Source organism: Prinia subflava, chromosome Z (genome assembly GCF_021018805.1).
Source record: "Prinia subflava isolate CZ2003 ecotype Zambia chromosome Z, Cam_Psub_1.2, whole genome shotgun sequence".
In the NCBI taxonomy this organism is placed as follows: domain Eukaryota; kingdom Metazoa; phylum Chordata; class Aves; order Passeriformes; family Cisticolidae; genus Prinia; species Prinia subflava.
In genome coordinates this window covers 76,170,933-76,190,289 of record NC_086283.1, presented here as the reverse complement: position 1 = coordinate 76,190,289, position 19,357 = coordinate 76,170,933, and the positions used below count along the sequence as shown (strand labels likewise).

Genomic DNA, 19,357 nt, shown 5'->3' with positions numbered 1-19,357 from the left:
CTTTCCTGGAAAACATGAAAGGTTATTAAATTAAATTCAGCTAAAACTTCAAAGTAATAGCATTTCAAAGTAATAAAAAAAACAGGTTCATAAGAACAAAACTACTCAAGTATGTGTGAGTTCTTTTGAATTACTTGATATGACAGCCTGCAAGGAAACTAAACAGAATAATCCCTGTACAAAATGCAATTTTCCACCAGACCAAAAAAAAAAAAAAAAAAAAAAAAAAAAAAAAAAAAAAAAAAAAAAAAAAAAAACAAAAACAAACCCACCCTGGAGTGTGATAATTCAGTCAAAAGTGAAAAAAAAAAACAAAAGAGAAAAAAGAGAACCCATCTAAAACTGATACTGGAATTGTTTAGACACAGCCTCATTTGGGCTTAGTAGTTTTTGTTCTGGTTCATAATAATGTCATTAAATGACTACACTGAGTAAGAACAGCTATAGGTTGACCAGTTGTGATTGAAAACAATTCAATTGGATTATCTGAGTTGGAATATTAAAAACAGGAAGTCTCTTTCAGTCACAAAGCTAGCAGAACCAGAAATCAGATTTCTCTCCTGGGTGCTCCATGTTGCAACTATTGCCTTAGAGCAAAAGGGTTAAATAACTCATTGTCAACAAATCTAGCCTGAAAAGGCTTTATTTCAGGAAATATGCCAAATGAGAAAAAAGTTAGATACTCTCTGATGTAATCTCAGTCATTAGATGAGACTTGTGAACTCTTTTGTCACTTGAAGAAGTGGAATAATAACCTGACAGACCAGAAGAAAGAGAAAACAAATGGGACAAGAAGCAGGAATCAAATGCTGACAGTCTTGTGCTAACAAGACAAAAAACAGCAAGATGAGGCTGCTGTGAAGGTTATCTTCAGGAAGAAATTGCTCCCTGTGAGAGTGGGGAGGCCCTGGCACTGGGAGTCCAGAGCAGCTGTGGCTGCCCAATCCCTGTCAGTGCCCAAGGCCAGGCTGGACGGGGCTTGGAGCAACCTGGGATAGTGGAAGGTGTCCCTGCCCATGGCAAGTGGCAGGATGGGGTGAGCTTTTAGGTGCCTCCCAACCCAAAGCATTCTGTGACTCCATGATCACTTTAAGGCACTGCTGGACACACTGAAGAGGCACAAGGAGCACAGACATGACTCACTTGGCGTGTTGCTGCAAGATGTTCAGGTCCTTGCGCATGAGCTGGATTGCGTCTTTCTGACTCACAAGAGTGGCAGAGGAAATCACTGGCACAGGAGCTTTCATCGTCTGCAGTGGCAGAGGGGGCTTGGGGGTATCAAGCTTCTTCAAATTATTCATGATCCTCACTTTGGCTACAAAAAAAATTAAAAAGCAGAAGCAAGTTTGGTCAATAAGAAAAGTTTAGGAGAAACTCAACAAAAACATTATTTTTTTTGCATGAAGTCTTTTTAACTACAGACAAATATTTCTCAGGTTTCCCCCTTTAATAAAAGTTACTCAACTAATCTTCTTATTTTTGCCAAACTTTATTTCATACATCTAATTTTCATGACCAGCTCCTCCGTCACACGAAGATTAGGATCAAAAGATCCTCTGGTTTCCCTGTTTTACCCAAACACTCCTATCTTCAGTTTTCCTGTCACTCCATTTATTTTACTCATCTGACACAGGCACTCAGACAAGCAAATTCTAAGCAAATTCTAAGCAAAATTCATCTTCCTTTCCTTATGATTCATCCTTACTTCTGATCTTGTGAGTGTCAAGTCCTTCTCAGAGCACAGCCTTTCTCTGGGTCAGCCCTCTCCCTCCTGATGATTTCCATTCAATTTCATTGTCCAAAGAGTGTAAATTCACCTATGAAACTATTCCAGTTTCCTTCTATCCCCTCACTTCTTCCTCTTCTTTGGATCAGCCCCAAATCCAATTTCACCACATCCTTAATGTACTAGCTATGACTATCACCCTTTCTGTGCTAGAACAACCCTTTCACTTTGCCAAAATTCCAGGGAAACACACGGGGGAAAACACCACAAAACAAAAACCAAACAAACAAAACTAAACTTTAAAAAAATCCCAGAGACAGTATGTTTTCAGGTACAGTTGGTTTTACCTTTGCTTGCACCTGTCTCTAAATTTTGGAAAGATGTCTGGAGCAAGCTCTGTGCAGAGGAACTTTTGGGGAATTTGCCCATGATGCCCTAGCTCTGCTCTGTAACATGGCAAACTTGAAGCCAAAACCCATCAATGTTAGCCCCTCACATGAAAATCTTAGTGAGAAAACCATGACAACTTCATGGAAAATATTGTACCCACAGAAAACAAACAGTATTAATATCTTTATTGGCAGGCATCATCAAGCTCCTAAGAAACCAGGGCTTTGATATCCCAGTAATCCTTCAAGGTGCAATTTCCTTAAGGTATTTTTATCTCTTACCTGACAAAGGGTTGGTGAAATCTGTTTCCCCTGCAGAAGCACAGGTTGGATGTGATTCAAGCTGAACCTGCAGCCAAAGGTTCAGAGCTTCCTGAAACTCATGGTGTATGAGTTCCACATTGACATACTCCATCCACAGATCCTGGAGGACAAAAGAATCAAATTATCCTCCCTGTTTTCACCCATAGTAGGTGGGTGAAATCATCAAGTAAATACATAAAAAAATGTATCCTGCAGTTTTAAGTCATAGGAAATTTATCGTTAAGAGCAAAAAATCTAAACTGAAGAAAAACTGAACCATTTTTATTACATATACAGATATCTATTGAAAGGCATTTGTCACACTTAGAGAGGAAACCTGACACACAGGTCAGGTTTAATTTTTAACACATTAGGAAAAGACAAAGGGAAAGACAGATTATTAAACATCTGCTCTTAAATACAAGAGACCAAGTCTAAAACATCATGGCATGATTAGCTGCAGCCCAGCTAATGCAGGCTGCATTTCCAGTAGTCATATACACTGGAGGAGTGAAAACAAAGCAAGCGTAAGTAAATGCCCTGCCAAAATCTCTCCTGTTGCAGTGTTTTGCTTATACTAAGTATTCAGGCTTGAAGAATAGAATAATGCACACTCACTAACTTGTATTTGTACCTGACATTTTACAGACTACCAACACAAAGAGGTTTTGGTTTCCAGTCTTTTGTTATTTAAAGCTGCAACTTAAATAATCCTCCAATACTAACTTAGAACATAAAAAGAATTACAGGGTGTACAGAAAAAGGATTGTGTTGCAAGAATTGACAGATATGCCAGGCATCTACATCTGACTCATCTTTCAAACATAAAGAAAGGCAGTTTAGGATAGCACAGGATTTTAGGAAAAAGGTTAGAGCCATTAAGGTATCATGCTGTACATTTATTAAGGACTAGTGACACAACTCTCTCACTGATTTCAAAGCCTCATTTTAGCAAATGGACTTTAGATGTTTAGATTTCAGATTGTCAGCGTTATTAGCAACCCACCTGTTGATTCTGCATGACTTTAGCAAGTCTATGTGCATCATATTGCTTTGGTAAAGAGGGAATGTATGTATCTCCTTTCTGGAAACTCTCTTCTTCCAACCACAAAATTAAAACATTACAAAGCCTGAGGGGACAAAAAAGGAAAAAAAGATCAGTGTGAATTGATTGTTCTAAGGTTAGAATTAGGGCAACAAATAAACACTACAAGGTGGCATAGTTAAAAAAAAAAGATATTTCAGGTGTTTTTTTTCACTTGTTTACTGTCAAGTTAAAGACAAGCAGTGGAAAGAAGGTACTTGGAAAAATATGAAGGGCAGCAACAAAGAATAAGACAACAAATTCTGGAAAGGAAAACATTTATGCAAACTAGCATAAGACATAGAACTGGAATAGTCTCTTATGTCAGAAAGTATCACCACAATCCCGTTCAAAAGACCAAAGGAATAAACAGAGTACATATCAGCAAGTTTGGCTTCTCACCCCACAACCTCTCTGCAGTGCCTGCTCCAAAATGTCATGTCTGAGTTAAGTCACATCTTTTAATTTCTTTTCAGTCTCATTTATTCCCATTTCCACATTTGTTAAAACTTTAATATAAATACACCTTTTTTTCAGCTGACATCATTCCACCAACTGCTATGATTTGCACAATCATGCCATCCAATCCTTCCTGACAAGGAAGCACTAAAATGCCATTAAATCTTCACACTGTGGTATTAAATATCCCTAGCAAACTCCTGCTTCCTTCATCAGTGTCATTGGTGAAAAAATGGAAGTAGACCAATTCCAAGAATCAGCCCCTATAAACCCTACCAATAATTTTTTTCCTGTCTAGGAAACTAGACAGGTCGTTAAACTTCCTGAGCATAAGATTTATTTGGGCACAGAGCAGTCTGGTTTTCTGTTAGAGTGGGGAACTTATTTGAAATGAAAGACTGAAAATATTAATCAAATTCATCTGGTGAGCATCTCTGGATTATTTTTCACAGACAACCAAGTGGATTTATGATCTCCTTTGTTTGTTTGTACAATGACTGCTGAGGGGAGCAGGAGCTCCGATTCCACACATCCAGGGCCCCTCAACAAGGGACTCTTTTCAAATACTTCAAATAATCCTTTCAAATATTTCCTCGCAATATTCACATACCTCCTCAGGTTTAGTGTACGTGAGGTATAGATATCTCTTAGGAGCTACTATCCCTCACAAAAGTGGACATTCACCAGCTGAGTAGCAGTGACTGTGTTCCCATCCTTAGCCTACTCTAAGACAAAAAGGGAGTCCTCTGGCGAGGTTTTGGTATGCAGATTTACCATTTTTTAGGTGGCACAGAACACACTTAGCAGAGCTCACCTTTAGACTGCTAACCAAGCAAACTGCACTGAACCATGTGCTGAAGTCCCCAGTAAATTTCTTGAAATAATTTTACTCAGACATAAATTCAGGCTCTGGTTTGTGACAAACATATACACACCAAGTAGCGTTTTACATTTATAGCTAGTGATATACATATGAGTAGCAGATATGCCTAAATAATAAATATTTTTCCAACACAGGGCTACCATTCATTAAAAAACAAAGCTTTTCCCCTAATGGGAGTGACAAACCTATCAATAATGCTTTTTTTTTGAGTAGTAAAACCAGCCCCCTCTCAAACTAAACAAGTTATGCACACAAAGGAATGGATTTGAGCCCAGCTATGCATTTGGGGAGATGGGTTAGTGGTGGCCTTGACAGTGCTGGTTTAAGTGCTGGACTGATGATCTTGAAAGGCATTTTTAACCTGAATGGTTCTATGATTTTACGCTTTAAATAACTGCCATCTAAGGTCACATCCCTTCACTCCTCACACAGCTACAACTGTGCTGTAGCAGTTACTCAGTTGCAGGCAGTTGCATTGGTTAATGTCGAACTGGGCAGGCTTTTTTTTACCTGACTAGTTCTTTATGCAGCTCAGGTGAAGTCAGGTAATCAGGTGAGCAGCTGGCCTTCTTTGGTGACCTGTCACTGCCCTCAGGACTCTCCACTCTCAGTGCTTTACTGGCAGCATGGTGGAAGTCTGCCACCTCTGTCAGGCGCTTCTTCATCTCACTTAGCAAGTTAACATGAGCTGCACTCTGAAAAAAGCGTCTTCCAATACAGCCATCTACAGGTAACCTAAAAACGAACAAAAAAGCGTAACTAAGTCTTTTTGTAAGTGTCAAATCAGCATCTCTGCAGATAAATTGGCTGACCAGAGAAGCTGCTGGCACCCACTGCTTTCGGGAGCAGTCAGTGTAATGCACTGACTCCCACTTGCTGTGCACTTCATTAGTGCTTACTAATCTGCTGGAGCAGGTTAGACTCACCCATACTGTGGTCCTGGTCGGTGAAGGTACAGCAGGAAGAATTTCTGCCAGATCAGGGGCATGAGAGGGTGATCTGCAGGGGTAGCAAGGGCCTGGTGAGCCCAGCGGTAAATCATGAGCCTCTGAAGGGAAGGCACAATGGGCAGCTTCAGCTGGGTCTGGGCTTTCTGCAGAAACATTTCCAGACAAGTTTGGTCTGTAACAGGCTGTCACAGGTTAACTGAACAGATTAACACAGCATGAACACTTGGTAATTACAGAGGAGAAAACTTTGGAAGCAGTCACACATCTGTTACAGGCCTCGAAGGATGAGCTGCCCATCTCACAGTTATGCTGGAGAGCAGACCTACATCTCTGATGCTCACAAAACTCCAGCATGATGGCTCTGACACAAGGCCAATATATGGGCCACTAGAGTTAATTACAGTTAATTACCGTTCTTCATCACAGAAGTAGATGTCCCTGGTTTACATCTCCAGCATGCTACTTTTAGCTTTTTCCAGATGACATTTAATACAGCTCTAGTGAAAATTCAAAATAGCATATTTGCAAAGTATAAATAATGTGAAGAAAGAACACAAAAGCAAAAGCAGAACAAAAACAAAGCAACCTATGAGTAGCAGCATACCATTTTAGCAACACCACAGACGCACTAAATGGGTAAACAGTCCCATTCCAAGTTCCCCTGAACTGTGCCTGAAGCAGGGGAATGGGAGGTTTTTCTGAGTTCCCAAGACTGGGAGCAGACCCTGGCACTCCCTCAACCCCTCCACCAGACCTCTGGCATCCTTTTCCACACTCTTTCTGTTTTCCAGCTAAATCAAGACATGCAAGCCAAAGAACAAATGTTCTCCAGACCAGCTCCAAAGATGCAAGACATGTACTTGACACAGCCCAAGCAAACCTATTTTCACAGAGCCACCTCCTTCCCTGAAACACACTGAAACAGCTGAGATGAAGGATGGGCCAAAAGTTACACTTGGCATGCTTTGGTTTCCAGTTGCTTCACTCCAGAACTTCTAACTGAATTTGGGCAAAGCAGCTGGAAAATGCTGCAATGTGGCCTGAAGTACAGCTGATTAAGTGCCTTGTTAAAGGAGATGCCTAAATAGTTTTGAACACCTTGGAAAATAATTCAGAAAACAGAGTAAAAGCCCATCTTCTGCACAATTCAAATCATCTGAGGAATCATCTCTTTGAAATACAGACATTCTCCCATCTGAAAAATAAGCACTACCCATGTCAGGGGTATAGAATAAACCTATTGGAGGTTGTGAGGCTTTTAGATGACCTAGAAAATCATGCAAAAGCACAAATTTGTTTTCTGTAGATATTGATATAATAAAATCAGATATTTCCACAGTAGCTTTTAAATGTGAAAGAACTCAAATATACTCAAAATGTAAAAGAAAATTTCCCTGCAGTATATTTTCTCCTGCACAGCCAGGTAAAGCATTATTTATGCATTTTATCCTAGTAAGAAAGTAGTACATAAGAGAAAAACTAAATGATACAAGGGAACACATTTCTCCAGCAGTTCTCTCTAATAAACAAAAAGGGATGACCAGTTCTCTCACCTTCAGAGCCTGATCAGGTGTTAAAGCATTGATAACCAGCTCCCCCTCCACAACTCTGCGAAGCTGTGAATCTTCTTCAAATATTGACTCCATATTTAACACCATCCATGCAAACCAGACCTGGACAACACAAAAATGACAGAAATATTGATTAAAAAATGTCAGGGGCAAGATCAGGAAGCTCGATGATTTCTTAAAAGGAATAAGTGTTTGATGGATTCTCATTGCAGAGTTGCAAAAAGCAGTATCACATCTCAACAACAAAACCTCTTTATACTTAAATTCAAACTTCTCCTTTGTACAATCTTGGGAAAAATGGGGGAAAGCAGACATAACTGACAGAATTACCCAGAAAGCTCTGGAGGAAACAATCTTCTCAATCTCAGTAAAATAAGATCTCTCTTCCACCTGCACTACACATCTCTGTCTGGGATACTGCAAGGGTTTTTTTCCTTTTTGCTTGAAGGAGCTCACTTAAGCAGAGAGAAAGTAACTCGAATTCAAAATATTTATCAGATAAAGACTGATCTAACAGAAAAGTCAGGCTTTACAAATTTTGTCTTGTTAAACTTGTTAATCTTGTTAAAAATCAAGAACAATAGTATATTAGAAGAAAATTTAACTAATAAATCCTATTATATGAATTTTTGGGTGCAGATTAGACAAACTCTCCCTGTACAAAATATCCACATTCCTTTTAGTGCAATAAACCCATGGCATCTTTGTAGGCTAAACTGGGATTTTATCGCAAGAAAACTCTGGGACAGGAAGAAAAAGTGACTGAGAAATCTGCAAAAAAACCGAAAAAGATCCCTAGACCAGTATGCTGCTTTTCCATCACAAAACACCATCACGGCACTCACCTGAGAGGAGTTAGCATTGCTCTCCACAAAGGATGGTGTGACATTGCCTGCCACGATCCAGCTGACCAGTGAAGACAGCATACCCTTGTCACAGTGATAGCCCAAAGCATTCTGCACAGAAACAGAAAACATTTGAGTTTTTTTTCATGACCAAGTGATTTAGAAGCTACAGGTGCATCACTCAATCTCCATCCTTTCCAACTCCTGTTGCTACTTTCCAACTTCAGCTCAGCCAGGCACCACTGAAACGCCTGCTTGGAATTTCTATTTCAGTGAAAACATCCTGTTGCAGTGACTGTGTCTGTTTTTTCTCAGGAGAGGGAGCTCCGTTCTTTGTTCTAAATACTCCATCAAATATTTGATATGCAAAGAGGTCAAACCACAATAGAACTCACATGAATGAAAACTGTGTTCCAAACTGGTTTTAGCAGTAATTATTATCATCATTAAAATCAGACATTTCATTAATCTTTGCTCAAAAAAAATCTTCTTGACCAACTCAGAAAAAAATCAGATAACCTCATCATCACTCATCATCATGACCAGCTGTCCAGGGAAGCTGTGGCTGCCTCATCCCTGGAAGTGCTGAAGAACAGTTTGGACAGGGCTTGGAGTAACCTAGGATAGTGGAAGGTGTCCCTGCCAATGGCACAGGTGGACTGGATGGGCTGTAAAGGTCTCTCCCAAACCAAACAATCCTAGGATTTCTCAGTCGTTTTTGTTCCACTTCAGGAAAATAATTCACATCAAAATCCGACTGTAAGACACGCGAGCTGACCATTTACTTAACGGCCACACCAAACACCACAGCTATTTACCTTGTGCTGCTGGTAAAGCAGCTTTTGCACACAGTCCTCCTGGTTGTACTGAAACGCAGCTTTGCACAAGTCATCCAGCAGGCAGAGTGTGGCCCGGTCCCTGTGCCACAGCTGCTGGCTGGTGAGGACCTGCACCCAGAACTCCAGAACTGCAGCTGGCCCCACTCCGTTCGGATGGTCACTTAGAAAAATGTGAGTCTGACAAATTAAAGGGTAAAACTGGTCAACAGATTACAACCTTGAGTAAAGCTTAAGAATTTATTGGAAAACTGTTTGACTTGCTTGAGGCTGTCGGGCTATCTTAAGTTAAATAATTTACAACATCACTCTCTACACCCAAATAAGGACAGCTTTGTCATCTTCAGTCTCCAACCTTCTGAAGATTCTGAAGCCTGGAGACCAGAGCACCTTGTGCAATCAGCAAAAACAGACACAAATGCCTTAAGCAGGACCTCTGCAGGCATAAACAGCACCCATTTCCAAAGTCCAGGCTGCTGTCCCCACAAAAGGCCTTTCTGGTCAGTTTCCAGGTCTCTTTCCATTATCCCTCTCTAATGTTAGAGGGCCTTGGGGTTTGACTTCTCTGCACTTAAAAAAACACTACTGTTCCCTAACTCAAGAACATTTTTCCACTCCAGAGCCCTAAATTAATGGTAAAAAGCAGAGCTTGCAAACACTAACATCTCTGCTGCATTCCTCACATAACACAAACAAGAAAGCAGCATTGCATATTACATTTCCTTTTTAAACAGCCTTGACATGGTATTGGAAAATGAATTTTCCAAGAGATCTGAAAGGCAAATATTGTTGCTAATATCACACGCATTGCCAGATGTAGGCAAGTTTAAGCAGAAGCATTTAAGGAAACCAAATCCAACTACTAATGCTTGATACAGGATATTCTGCGACTGAACTGCCAGGTTCAGTATCTTTTCTAACCTTTAATACTAACTCAATCAAATAAGCTTGGATTTAAACACTCTCTCTACCTTTTCTTTTTTAAATCATCTTCTTACCTGTATCATACTACTGAGCAGCTTAACATTTTCTCCATAGTTCACTCCTGTCAAGTGCTGTGTCACTTTATGGGTAACCTGCTGGGTCACTCCTTGAGGGACTCCACTATCCAGATGAAGGAACAGTTCCACGTAAGATAAAAATCTAGGGATGTCAACACATCAAATTAAAATATCTCCTACTGCATATTAGATAGAAAACGTGCTTCTAGTGAATTTAAAACCAGCTCAACGGCACCAGTGAGACATATATAGAAAGGCTTTGATTCACAACCACAATGCAGATTTCACTGCTCCAATTGTTCAGCCATACATTGGGCACAGTATGAACATTTCACACCAGCCTGTAATTCAAGGCAGCTCATCAGGACTAAATACAGTTCTTGATCTACATCAGCACCCAAATCTTACTCAGGATTTGTTTGGGTGCCTGTCAGGTGTTGAAAGCAAAAGATCATTATTAACTTTCACTGCAAGTATTAATAAATTGACAAATGTATAAAATTAAAAAATGAACATATAATGCTTACTGTTCGTTCTTCAGGAGATAATACTGGCAAGAGTAAAACAAGGGTAAGATTTTATCCAGCACATGGACTACTGTTCTCAGATGTCTAGACTGGACTAGTACACCCAAAAGAGGGATCCCTTCAGCACAGAATTTCTCGATGCTGTCAGAAAAAAAAACCAAAACACATTCACTATCAGCAGAAAGGGAGACAAGGTGTTAATTTACTTTTTAATAACTGAGATGTAAATACATTCATAACTTTACATTTTATCTTTGAAAATCTAAATTGCTAAATACAGAGGTTTTTTTCTTCAGCTGTAGGAGTCATTCAATTGTTGACAGATTTGCTAAGTATTTCCTTCTCAAATATTTATTAATTATCTCCTTCCTTCACAAATTCCTTTCTGGGGATCAGTGTCCTATCTTCCAAATACCACTGGAGATGCAAGTCTTCATCAAGTTTCTATAAATCTAAAGCTCACTATTCTTTCCTAACTTAGACATTTTGCCTCCCTCTTCAGGGAAAAGAAGAGCCAAAGGTCAAACAGATAAGGTGCAGAGGAACAGACTAAAGAAGTTCTTTGATTTTTTATTCCATGCTCAATATTACAGAAAAATTTCCACTCTCAACCCAAAATACCTTAATATCAGTCTCAAACTACTCCACTGCTTTAAAGTATCTATCACACAATCTTACCACAAAGCAATGGCTTCCTTGGGGAAGGAGAAGAAAGCCCAGATAGTTTTTCCTTAAAAGAGTAACATAATATTATACATACAAAACAAGTTAGTGAAAATTTTGAATAGCATAGCACATAACCAAAGGGATCACGGATTCAGAAAAAACAGTTCTGGTGAGAACGGATCAAATTTTGTGTATCTCAAACAAGAATATTTGATTACGTCCAAAAGCCTTACCTACAAATCAGCTAAAAGCACTGGAAAAGACTGTGCTGGAACACAGTCATAGCTAAGAGGTTCACTGCTCGTATAAATGCTCTTTATTTACCATTCCAGAGTGAATGTGTTTTCCCTTCACACTATTTTCTGAAAGCAGTGCTGCCCTGATAAAACAAATTATCTAGAAATTATCTAGAACAACCCTTTCAGTAAGTGTGGTTCACAGTTACTTCTGTCCAGAGAAATTATGTTAACCTCCCGTTCAGTACTATTTCTTATGATTGGACCCTAAAGTGCAAAAAAAAATACTACTAGCAAAATAAAGGAAATAGCATATTGTTTGAAAGAATTCAGGAATAATTTCTTCACAAAAAGGATTACTAGCACTGGAACAGACTGTCCAGAGAGGCAGTGGACTCCTCATCCCTACAGATGTCCAAAGAATGATGTGGAACTCAGTGCTCTGGGTTGGATGACAAAGTGGAGATTGGTCACAAGTTGGACTTGATGACCTTAGAGATCTTTTCCAACTTAAATGATTCTGTGAAACTACAGTCACAATCACAGAAAGCTGAGGTCGGGAAAGACCTTGAGATTATCCAGTCCAAACCCCTCCAAGGCAGAGTCACCCAGTGCAGGAGACAAAGGAACGAGTCCAGGAGGGTTTGGAATGGCTCCAGAGAAGGAGAATCCATGACTTCCCTGGGTAGCTGTTCCAGGGCTCTGCTATCCTCATCATAATGAAGTTCTTCCCCACATTGAGGTGAAACTTCTTGTGTCTTAGTTGTGGCCATTGCTTCTCATCTGCTTGCTGGACACCACTGAAGAGTCCAGCACCATCCTCTGGACACCCCTCTGAGATGTTTGTCTGCATTAATGAGATCCCATTTCAGTCTTCTCCAGTCTAACCAGGCCCAGCTCCTCATAAGAGAGATGACAAGCTGCTTGATCCCTTGCATCACAAGTCCTTTACTCTTTAAACGGGCACAAAAGCTGTTAACAACCCTCAGCTCAGCATTAGGGAGGCTGCTCAGTCCCTGGGGCCATCCACTCAAGGCAAACACCCCCCAAAAGCCCTCACCTGTGGCCCAGGGTGGTCATTGCCAGAGCCAGGTAGCAGCCGATGGGGATGTTTGCCTTCACAGCCTTCAGCAGGGGGTGCAGCGTGACCGACTCGGCCGTGTCCAGCGCGCTGTCGCACAGGGGGACAGCCAGCCCGCTCTGCTGCACCCCACGGTCATTCCTGTGCAGCTTCAGCCTCAAAATCAAACTCCATGACCACTGATTGAAGGAAGTCTCTGGTGTCTCCCCATAGCGAACAATGCTGGCCAGGTAGGAGACCTGAAATAGAGCAGCAGGAATGAGAGGAAGCACAGCCATGACACAGCACGTGTGGCACTGCTCTGGGACTTGGTCCGTGGAAGGGGAACTGGATGATCTCTGGGGTCCCTTCCAACCCAAACCTTCTAGGATTAGACCAACAGCCATCATTTTTTAGACATACCACATAGTTTATCTAAACACTCTGTTCTTATGGCCTCAATTTCTACCTCCGTCTCCTTCTCCCCATCCCTTTAGGTAAAGGCTATCAACTTACATTGCTTAAAGTTTTTCAAGCTAGACGCTGACCTTGAATTAAATTTTAGTTTTAATACTGGAAAAAAAAAAGCTAGACACAATCTTTAATAATGTTTAAAACATTTAAGACTGCTAGTGAAAGGAAACAGAAAAATCTATGCAAAAATATTATCTGTCAGCAAAAAGCCTAAGACACAGCAGCCTCTCCTTAGAAAAAAGTCTGTATGTGGACAAGCAGAGTCATATGTCTATGTGTCCCCTGTCACAAAGACCATGTCTAGATCACAAAGAATTACAAATCTCTGGGGGAAAAGAATGTGCACGTTCTGACAGAACAGTGTAAACTGCAGAGCTGGAGAGCAACACAGATATTTCATCCTCACTGAGTAGGGGTACAACAACCTAAGTACTGTTTTCTCTCAAATTCTAGTTATAGGCTCATGCAAGTCAGGGCAGATTCACCAACACAAGTGGCAACTAGGGCTAACACTGGCTTGAAAAACAGAACTCATCTGGCTGGCACAAGACAACAAACCATAGCTAAGTAGTGCAGATGAGCAAGTCAGAACAGAGCAGAGACAACAAGGAACATTCAGAGTACAGGAAGAAAAGGCTGGGGGGAAACAAAGAGAGTAGGAGAAAACATCATACAAAAAATACTGAGAAGAAATAGCCTAGCACAGTGCTAAACCACTGAATAAATAAATATAAGCATCTTGGACTAAATATCCAAAACAGAGATTTCTTAAACCTTAATTTTTCTATCCTTCCATTTGCATTCTGTAACTTGGAGCTATCCCTTCTTGAGTCCAGTGTGCTGTAAAATCAATTTAATAAATGTCTGTGGTGTGTTCAGGTCACACAACACTGCATGCTGCTGAAAAGCTCCAAAAAGGATTAACACTTGAGTCTTTAAATAAAATAACAGCTGGAGTGAGTTCTCCTACGCACACTAGTAATGTGAAATAGCTTTGCATTAGCAAGTACTGTCTACCTCTGCATGAGTAAAAGTGGACCAGTTTGTCACTATTCACAGACCTGCAGGTTTGGGTCAAAATTAAAATGTCTATTTCAAGAAAGATGGGGAGAGACTGTTTATAAAAGCATGGAGTGACAGGACAAGGGGAATGGCTTCAAACAGAGAGAGAGTAGATATAGATCAGATACTAGGAAGAAATTCTTCTCAGTGAGAATAATGAGGCCCTGGCACAGGCTGCCCAGAGAAGCTGTGGCTGCCCCTGAATCCCCTGGAAGTGGTCAAGCCCAGGCTGTAAGGCACTTGGAGCAACCTGGGAGAATGGAAGGTGTCCCTGCCCATGGCAGGGGGTGGGACTGGGATGATCTTTATAGTCCCTTCTATCCAAACCATTCTATGATTCTGTGATTCTTACACAGATGTTCCACCAAAGCCCAACAGTACTTTCAAATAGCTCTCTGGATGCAGACAACATCAAGTGTTGGTATGTTATGAAATTCTAGTTGGACAAAGAACGGCTTTAAAAAGAAGAAAAAAAAAAAAAAGAGAGAAAACAAGGTCTTGTCCTGCAGCTTTTCCCATTTATAGCCACATGTGCGTTATTCCTTGTAAGTAAGAAGAAAGGATACCTGTTTTATGCTTTCAGAAAGCAGCCCAGCATATGGTTTTTGGGAGAGATATTTCTGATACGCTTCCAGGACCATCAAGGCAACTTCAGAATGCACAGATGGATCTAGGTGAAGAGTATTCTGCTAAAAATAGCCAAAACACAAAACCTTGAGTCATTTAAGAGGTCTCTACAACTGTACATTCAGCTGCACCACAGAGAAATAAATCCTAGTCCTTTTCTGGCTGTTCAAATTAATTACTGCAATATCTAGGCAAAATCTTGCGCAGTGAAAAAAATTCAGCTCAATGTTAAAGCATACCAGTCTCACACTGGGCAATACAAACCCCAACAACTAGATTATTTTTTTAAAGGGCGTCATAATATTCACTTTCTATGTGCATTTTATGAACATATGATAATTAATCCAAAAGTCCATAAATACCATTTTAAATTATATAATACAGAGACTTGAACTCTTGCCTTTAAAAACAAAACCAAATCCCATCACCATGTTTTTTGTATGAAAATACAGCAATTCCTCTATCAATTGCCTCATTAGAGAGCCATTTTTCCCCATATCAAAGGGTACAGACATGGCATTGCTACTGAACAGCAAAGAATTCTGTAAATTTTCCCTAACTTTCATTTTTCTTTACAAGTCTACAAGAAACAGGGAGAAAAAGTAAGTCAATATTCACATACAACCATTAGCATGGCAAAGAGTTCAGGATGATCAAATGCACAGAAGGCAATGCTCAACTGAATCACTGAACACAGGCAACAGTATTCTCCCAATCTCTTTCCCTCTGAAACAGCATTCACCCTCAATTATATCCTGAACCCATGGAGCTCCTGAAGCAATCTCATATTATGGAGTAATTCCCAATCATTTAAATGATGCTCAGGGTTTTGAAATGTGTCATTTCAATGGTTACTTTTCTTGCACTGTGAAAAACATGCCTAGATATCAGTATGCAAACTACAGTCACACCAGTCTCCTAGACATTTTTTGGAAGATTCCTCTATTTCTGCAGCCAAAAGCATTTTAATCAAGTGACTCATAAAAATTGTCCTGTCAACTATTTCCTCATTTAGAGAGGAAAAAAAAATCCCTGCTTAAATATCTCTTTTAAACTCAGCTGCAGCACTATAAGAAAGGAGCACAAGCAAGTCCTCAGGCAGAGTGCTGTAAAATTATTATGAAATTTCCATTTCGTGCCATTAGGTGTACAGCCATAATATAAAAGTATTCAGTTAATTGTTTTCAAATTCTGCTCTACTCCCAAGTTGAGTTAAACTTTTTCTTTGAAAAAGTGAGGAGGTTCAAGGCTCATGTTCTCAATACCTACATGCTCACCAAATGCCCAGTTCAGCCCTTCCAAGATAATGCAAGCCAGTTTATTCTCCACTGTTGTCAGGCTGTAATTTAATAACCAGTCACGAAGCAGGGCTATCTCGGATGAAGAAGGCTTCCACAGGTACAGGGGCAGTTCTTTAAACAGATATAAAGAAACCTTTGAGGAGAGAGAGCAAAAGGTGCAAATTAGTACTCAGCACACAACAATAATCAACTGTGCTCTGCTACCTGAAAGGGAGGTACGACCAAAAACCCCACAGACAGGTCTTTAACACATCCATTCATTCCAAGCCATGTCTTATCACACAACCTGGTATGGCCTCTAGGTTTAACTGAGTGTCTGAATTAAATTATTTAAATTATAGACATCAGCACTTACCATCCCCACTTTCTCAATGGTCTCTCTAATCCGATCCAGCAGTACAGAAATAATCTGTGTGTGGATGCTGGCAATGGCTCCCAAGAGTTCTCGACCAACCTTGGAAAACATCTCTCTTGTGGAAAGACTAACATAGGACACCTGAGAAGATGAGCAGGGAGAAGTTACTGCTTCTGGCTGACCTCCACTAACACAGAAATAAAACGTCTTGGAAAATACAGGACTGAATTGCTCTTGGTCATCGTAGACAAAGTTGATAGATGACCATATGAAAAGTGAAATTGATTGCCCTAAGAGATGAGGAAATTTCTGTGTCACAGTGCCAAAAAAAAGTCCAAAACTAAACACAGGAACAACAAAAAAAAAATACCACCAAAGACAACAGAAAAACACCACATAAGAGCTGCAAGTTAGGCCTGCATGAGAAAAATAAAACAAAATAAATGTACGTTTGTTCATTTGTTTCATTCTGGCTTTGCCTACAGAAAAGCTGTTCTTCTTCCCAGAAAATAACAAGTACTTCAGGCAATTTTAATTCAGTACTTCTTTTAAAAGTAGCATTTTTTTAATTCCATGGCAGAAAAAACTACAGAAGCCATCAAGTTTCACACCTGCTGTTACAAATAAAAAGAGCATTTTCCCTCTTTTCCTGAATGGACCAGTAACATTACTCACCTCATATATCTCCAAAACAACGATTTTGATAAAATCCTCATCAACATCAGCCCGCTTGGTTTGTGCCATCTGAGCAAATGTGGTGAGCAGACAGATTTCTTCTGAGCAGTTCATTGACTGGAGATATTTTTCAAACTGTGCAAGGTGCTCTGGATCTAGGAAAAAAAGTCAAGTGAAAGAAACGTGATAAAAATGCAATAGGACACGCATCAGCAGCATTTATATAGTTATTTACTCAAATCCCAGAGAAGTGATCTGTGGAGATCATTCAATACCAACTACAAATAAAAATGCTGCAAGTGTCTTGATTATACCCAAGGGCTACAAAGAAAGGCTAGTTTTAGTTTCCCAAATACAACACAAGAAATCAAACTGGATGCATTTGTTTGGAATCTCTCTCTGAAAGCAGAGAATTGAACCTACACAAGCAGGAAGGCTAAGAGATGCTCTCACTCAAATTCGAGGCAGGTTTCCTCCTTAAACCCAAAAGAGATATTGCCAAAAGCAAATAAATATTCCATTCCTCAGGGTGTGGGACAACAGGAAGGTAAGGATACAAAGGAACCTGTACAGGGCTTTAAGGTTTGGTTTTTTTTAATTTCTTACAAATAACTTTAAACAGAGTCTGTGCAGAAAAACAAGTGCTGAAAGCAGCATTTGAGCTGTATAAAGTTCTGGAGAGTGATCTGCCTTCTCTGAACACTGTTTACAGTGACTTTATCACAGCAGCTGAATATACAGAAAAGGCACCCATTGTGCACTCAGCTACCTAACCTGAACATGCATATGCTCACCGTGCTTCTGATCAAATACTTGCACTTAGGTTACATTCTATTTTAAGGGCTTTCAAGAATTTTGCAACTCTACTCCAGCCTGAGAAGGTCAGGCTTGTACAGGCAAAACAGCTCATGGAACAGCATGCTAGAGGATTGTGCAATTTAAGAAAACAGTTTCTTCCAAACAGTAAGAGAAACTACACTGCTGATAGATACAGCAGGCAAACGGGGTGCCTCATCCATTCATCTCCATTTCCTAATGCTATTCTTTATGCTTATGGCAGAAGTTACAGACAACTGGTTTTCCCCTTGTACTTTGGGGTTTTTTGAGATGATGCAGAGGACATTAAAAATAACCACAACATTACTGCATCTAAAGGCACAGCAGAGTGACTCACAGTGAGGGGTCAGCTATGGCCTCCACACCAACCTCAAACCCACACCAAGCCACAGCCTGGGATGGGGACAAGGAATAAGGGAAGCAGAGAGACTCCACCTAAACCTTGTCATCTCATGGTGGAGAAACAACATCTTCACAATCTACTTGCTACTTGATCCTATTCCTTTCCTCTAATCACACCACAATACAAGTTCAGGGCACCCTAAGAATCACTGGCTTCTCAAATCTTGATACTGGCAGCAAGGAAACTGTGACCACAAATAAAATAACAGCATCCTTGGATTAAAGGGATATTAAATATTATCTAGTTTCAAATCCCTCCCATAGGCAGGATGCCACTCACTGTAACAGCAACTATGCTCCTGATGCCTTAGGATTGTAGCGTTTGTATTTTTCATATATTTGTAATCCTGCAATTCTTTAATGTATAACTCAACTCCATATACAGTGTTACCTACTGTTTTCCCTTTTTGGTCAGACAAAACAATTCCTCTCTAGGCCTGGGAATCAAGGGAATTTGGGAATCAACCTCACTGTCTCAGGCCCTGAGAAATGTAAACAAAAGTGAGTTGGGGGGAAGCAAACTGGGGGTAAATTACTTCATTACTTGAAGCTGTAATTGTAAGACTGACCCCCAATATGCAAATGGACCAAACGTATAAAAGTGTGAAAATCCATGAGCCGTGGTCCTTTTTGAGTGTATCCCCTGGATGGCTTTGTCTGCCCCAAATGTACCTGAAGGCCCCTCAGTAAATACATCTGCTTTTTATTCCCTTAATTTGTCTGGCCTGCTTTTACGTAGCCCCAAAAAGGCATTACTCCCACCCCATGGATTTGATGCCCAAAGCTTCCATCAAGTATCAAGGCTTGCTTCCATCTGTAGATTCACCACCCTTTTCTCATGCTTAATCTGGGAGAGGAAATCACTAAAAAAGGTTCTCTCCCAAGAGAATGTTAGTGCCATGGTCTTCCAGGGTACTAATTGCAGGAAATAAAGCATTAATTTGTTAAGTGTCGGTTAAAAGAAAATATTTCAGAAGACTAGATGGATTTCACTAAAGAACCGTTGATATTCCCTGTATAGACACTGGTGAAAAACAGTATTATGCTGACAGAACTCATTGAGGAGAATGAAGAGGATAAAGAAATTC

At 40.2% G+C, this 19,357-nt stretch overlaps 1 protein-coding gene across 4 annotated transcripts in view; it reads right to left on the bottom strand.

Annotated features, from left to right (window-relative positions):
- Positions 1-19,357, bottom strand: part of EPG5 (ectopic P-granules 5 autophagy tethering factor) — a 54,532-nt gene that overhangs the window by 19,111 nt on the left and 16,064 nt on the right. For 2 of the 4 annotated variants that reach the window (XM_063421978.1, XM_063421980.1), the window contains exons 12-26: positions 17,031-17,185; positions 16,356-16,496; positions 15,969-16,133; positions 14,639-14,761; positions 12,537-12,796; positions 10,575-10,715; positions 10,045-10,189; positions 9,029-9,226; positions 8,211-8,321; positions 7,348-7,467; positions 5,771-5,937; positions 5,355-5,579; positions 3,425-3,548; positions 2,398-2,539; positions 1,144-1,315 (exon numbers count right to left, since the gene is read on the bottom strand). In XM_063421978.1, coding sequence (XP_063278048.1) covers positions 1,144-1,315; positions 2,398-2,539; positions 3,425-3,548; positions 5,355-5,579; positions 5,771-5,937; positions 7,348-7,467; positions 8,211-8,321; positions 9,029-9,226; positions 10,045-10,189; positions 10,575-10,715; positions 12,537-12,796; positions 14,639-14,761; positions 15,969-16,133; positions 16,356-16,496; positions 17,031-17,185 — 2,389 coding nt within the window. The remainder of the gene's footprint in view (positions 1-1,143; positions 1,316-2,397; positions 2,540-3,424; positions 3,549-5,354; positions 5,580-5,770; positions 5,938-7,347; positions 7,468-8,210; positions 8,322-9,028; positions 9,227-10,044; positions 10,190-10,574; positions 10,716-12,536; positions 12,797-14,638; positions 14,762-15,968; positions 16,134-16,355; positions 16,497-17,030; positions 17,186-19,357) is intronic. The other 2 variants (XM_063421979.1, XM_063421981.1) reach the window with 1 other exon arrangement.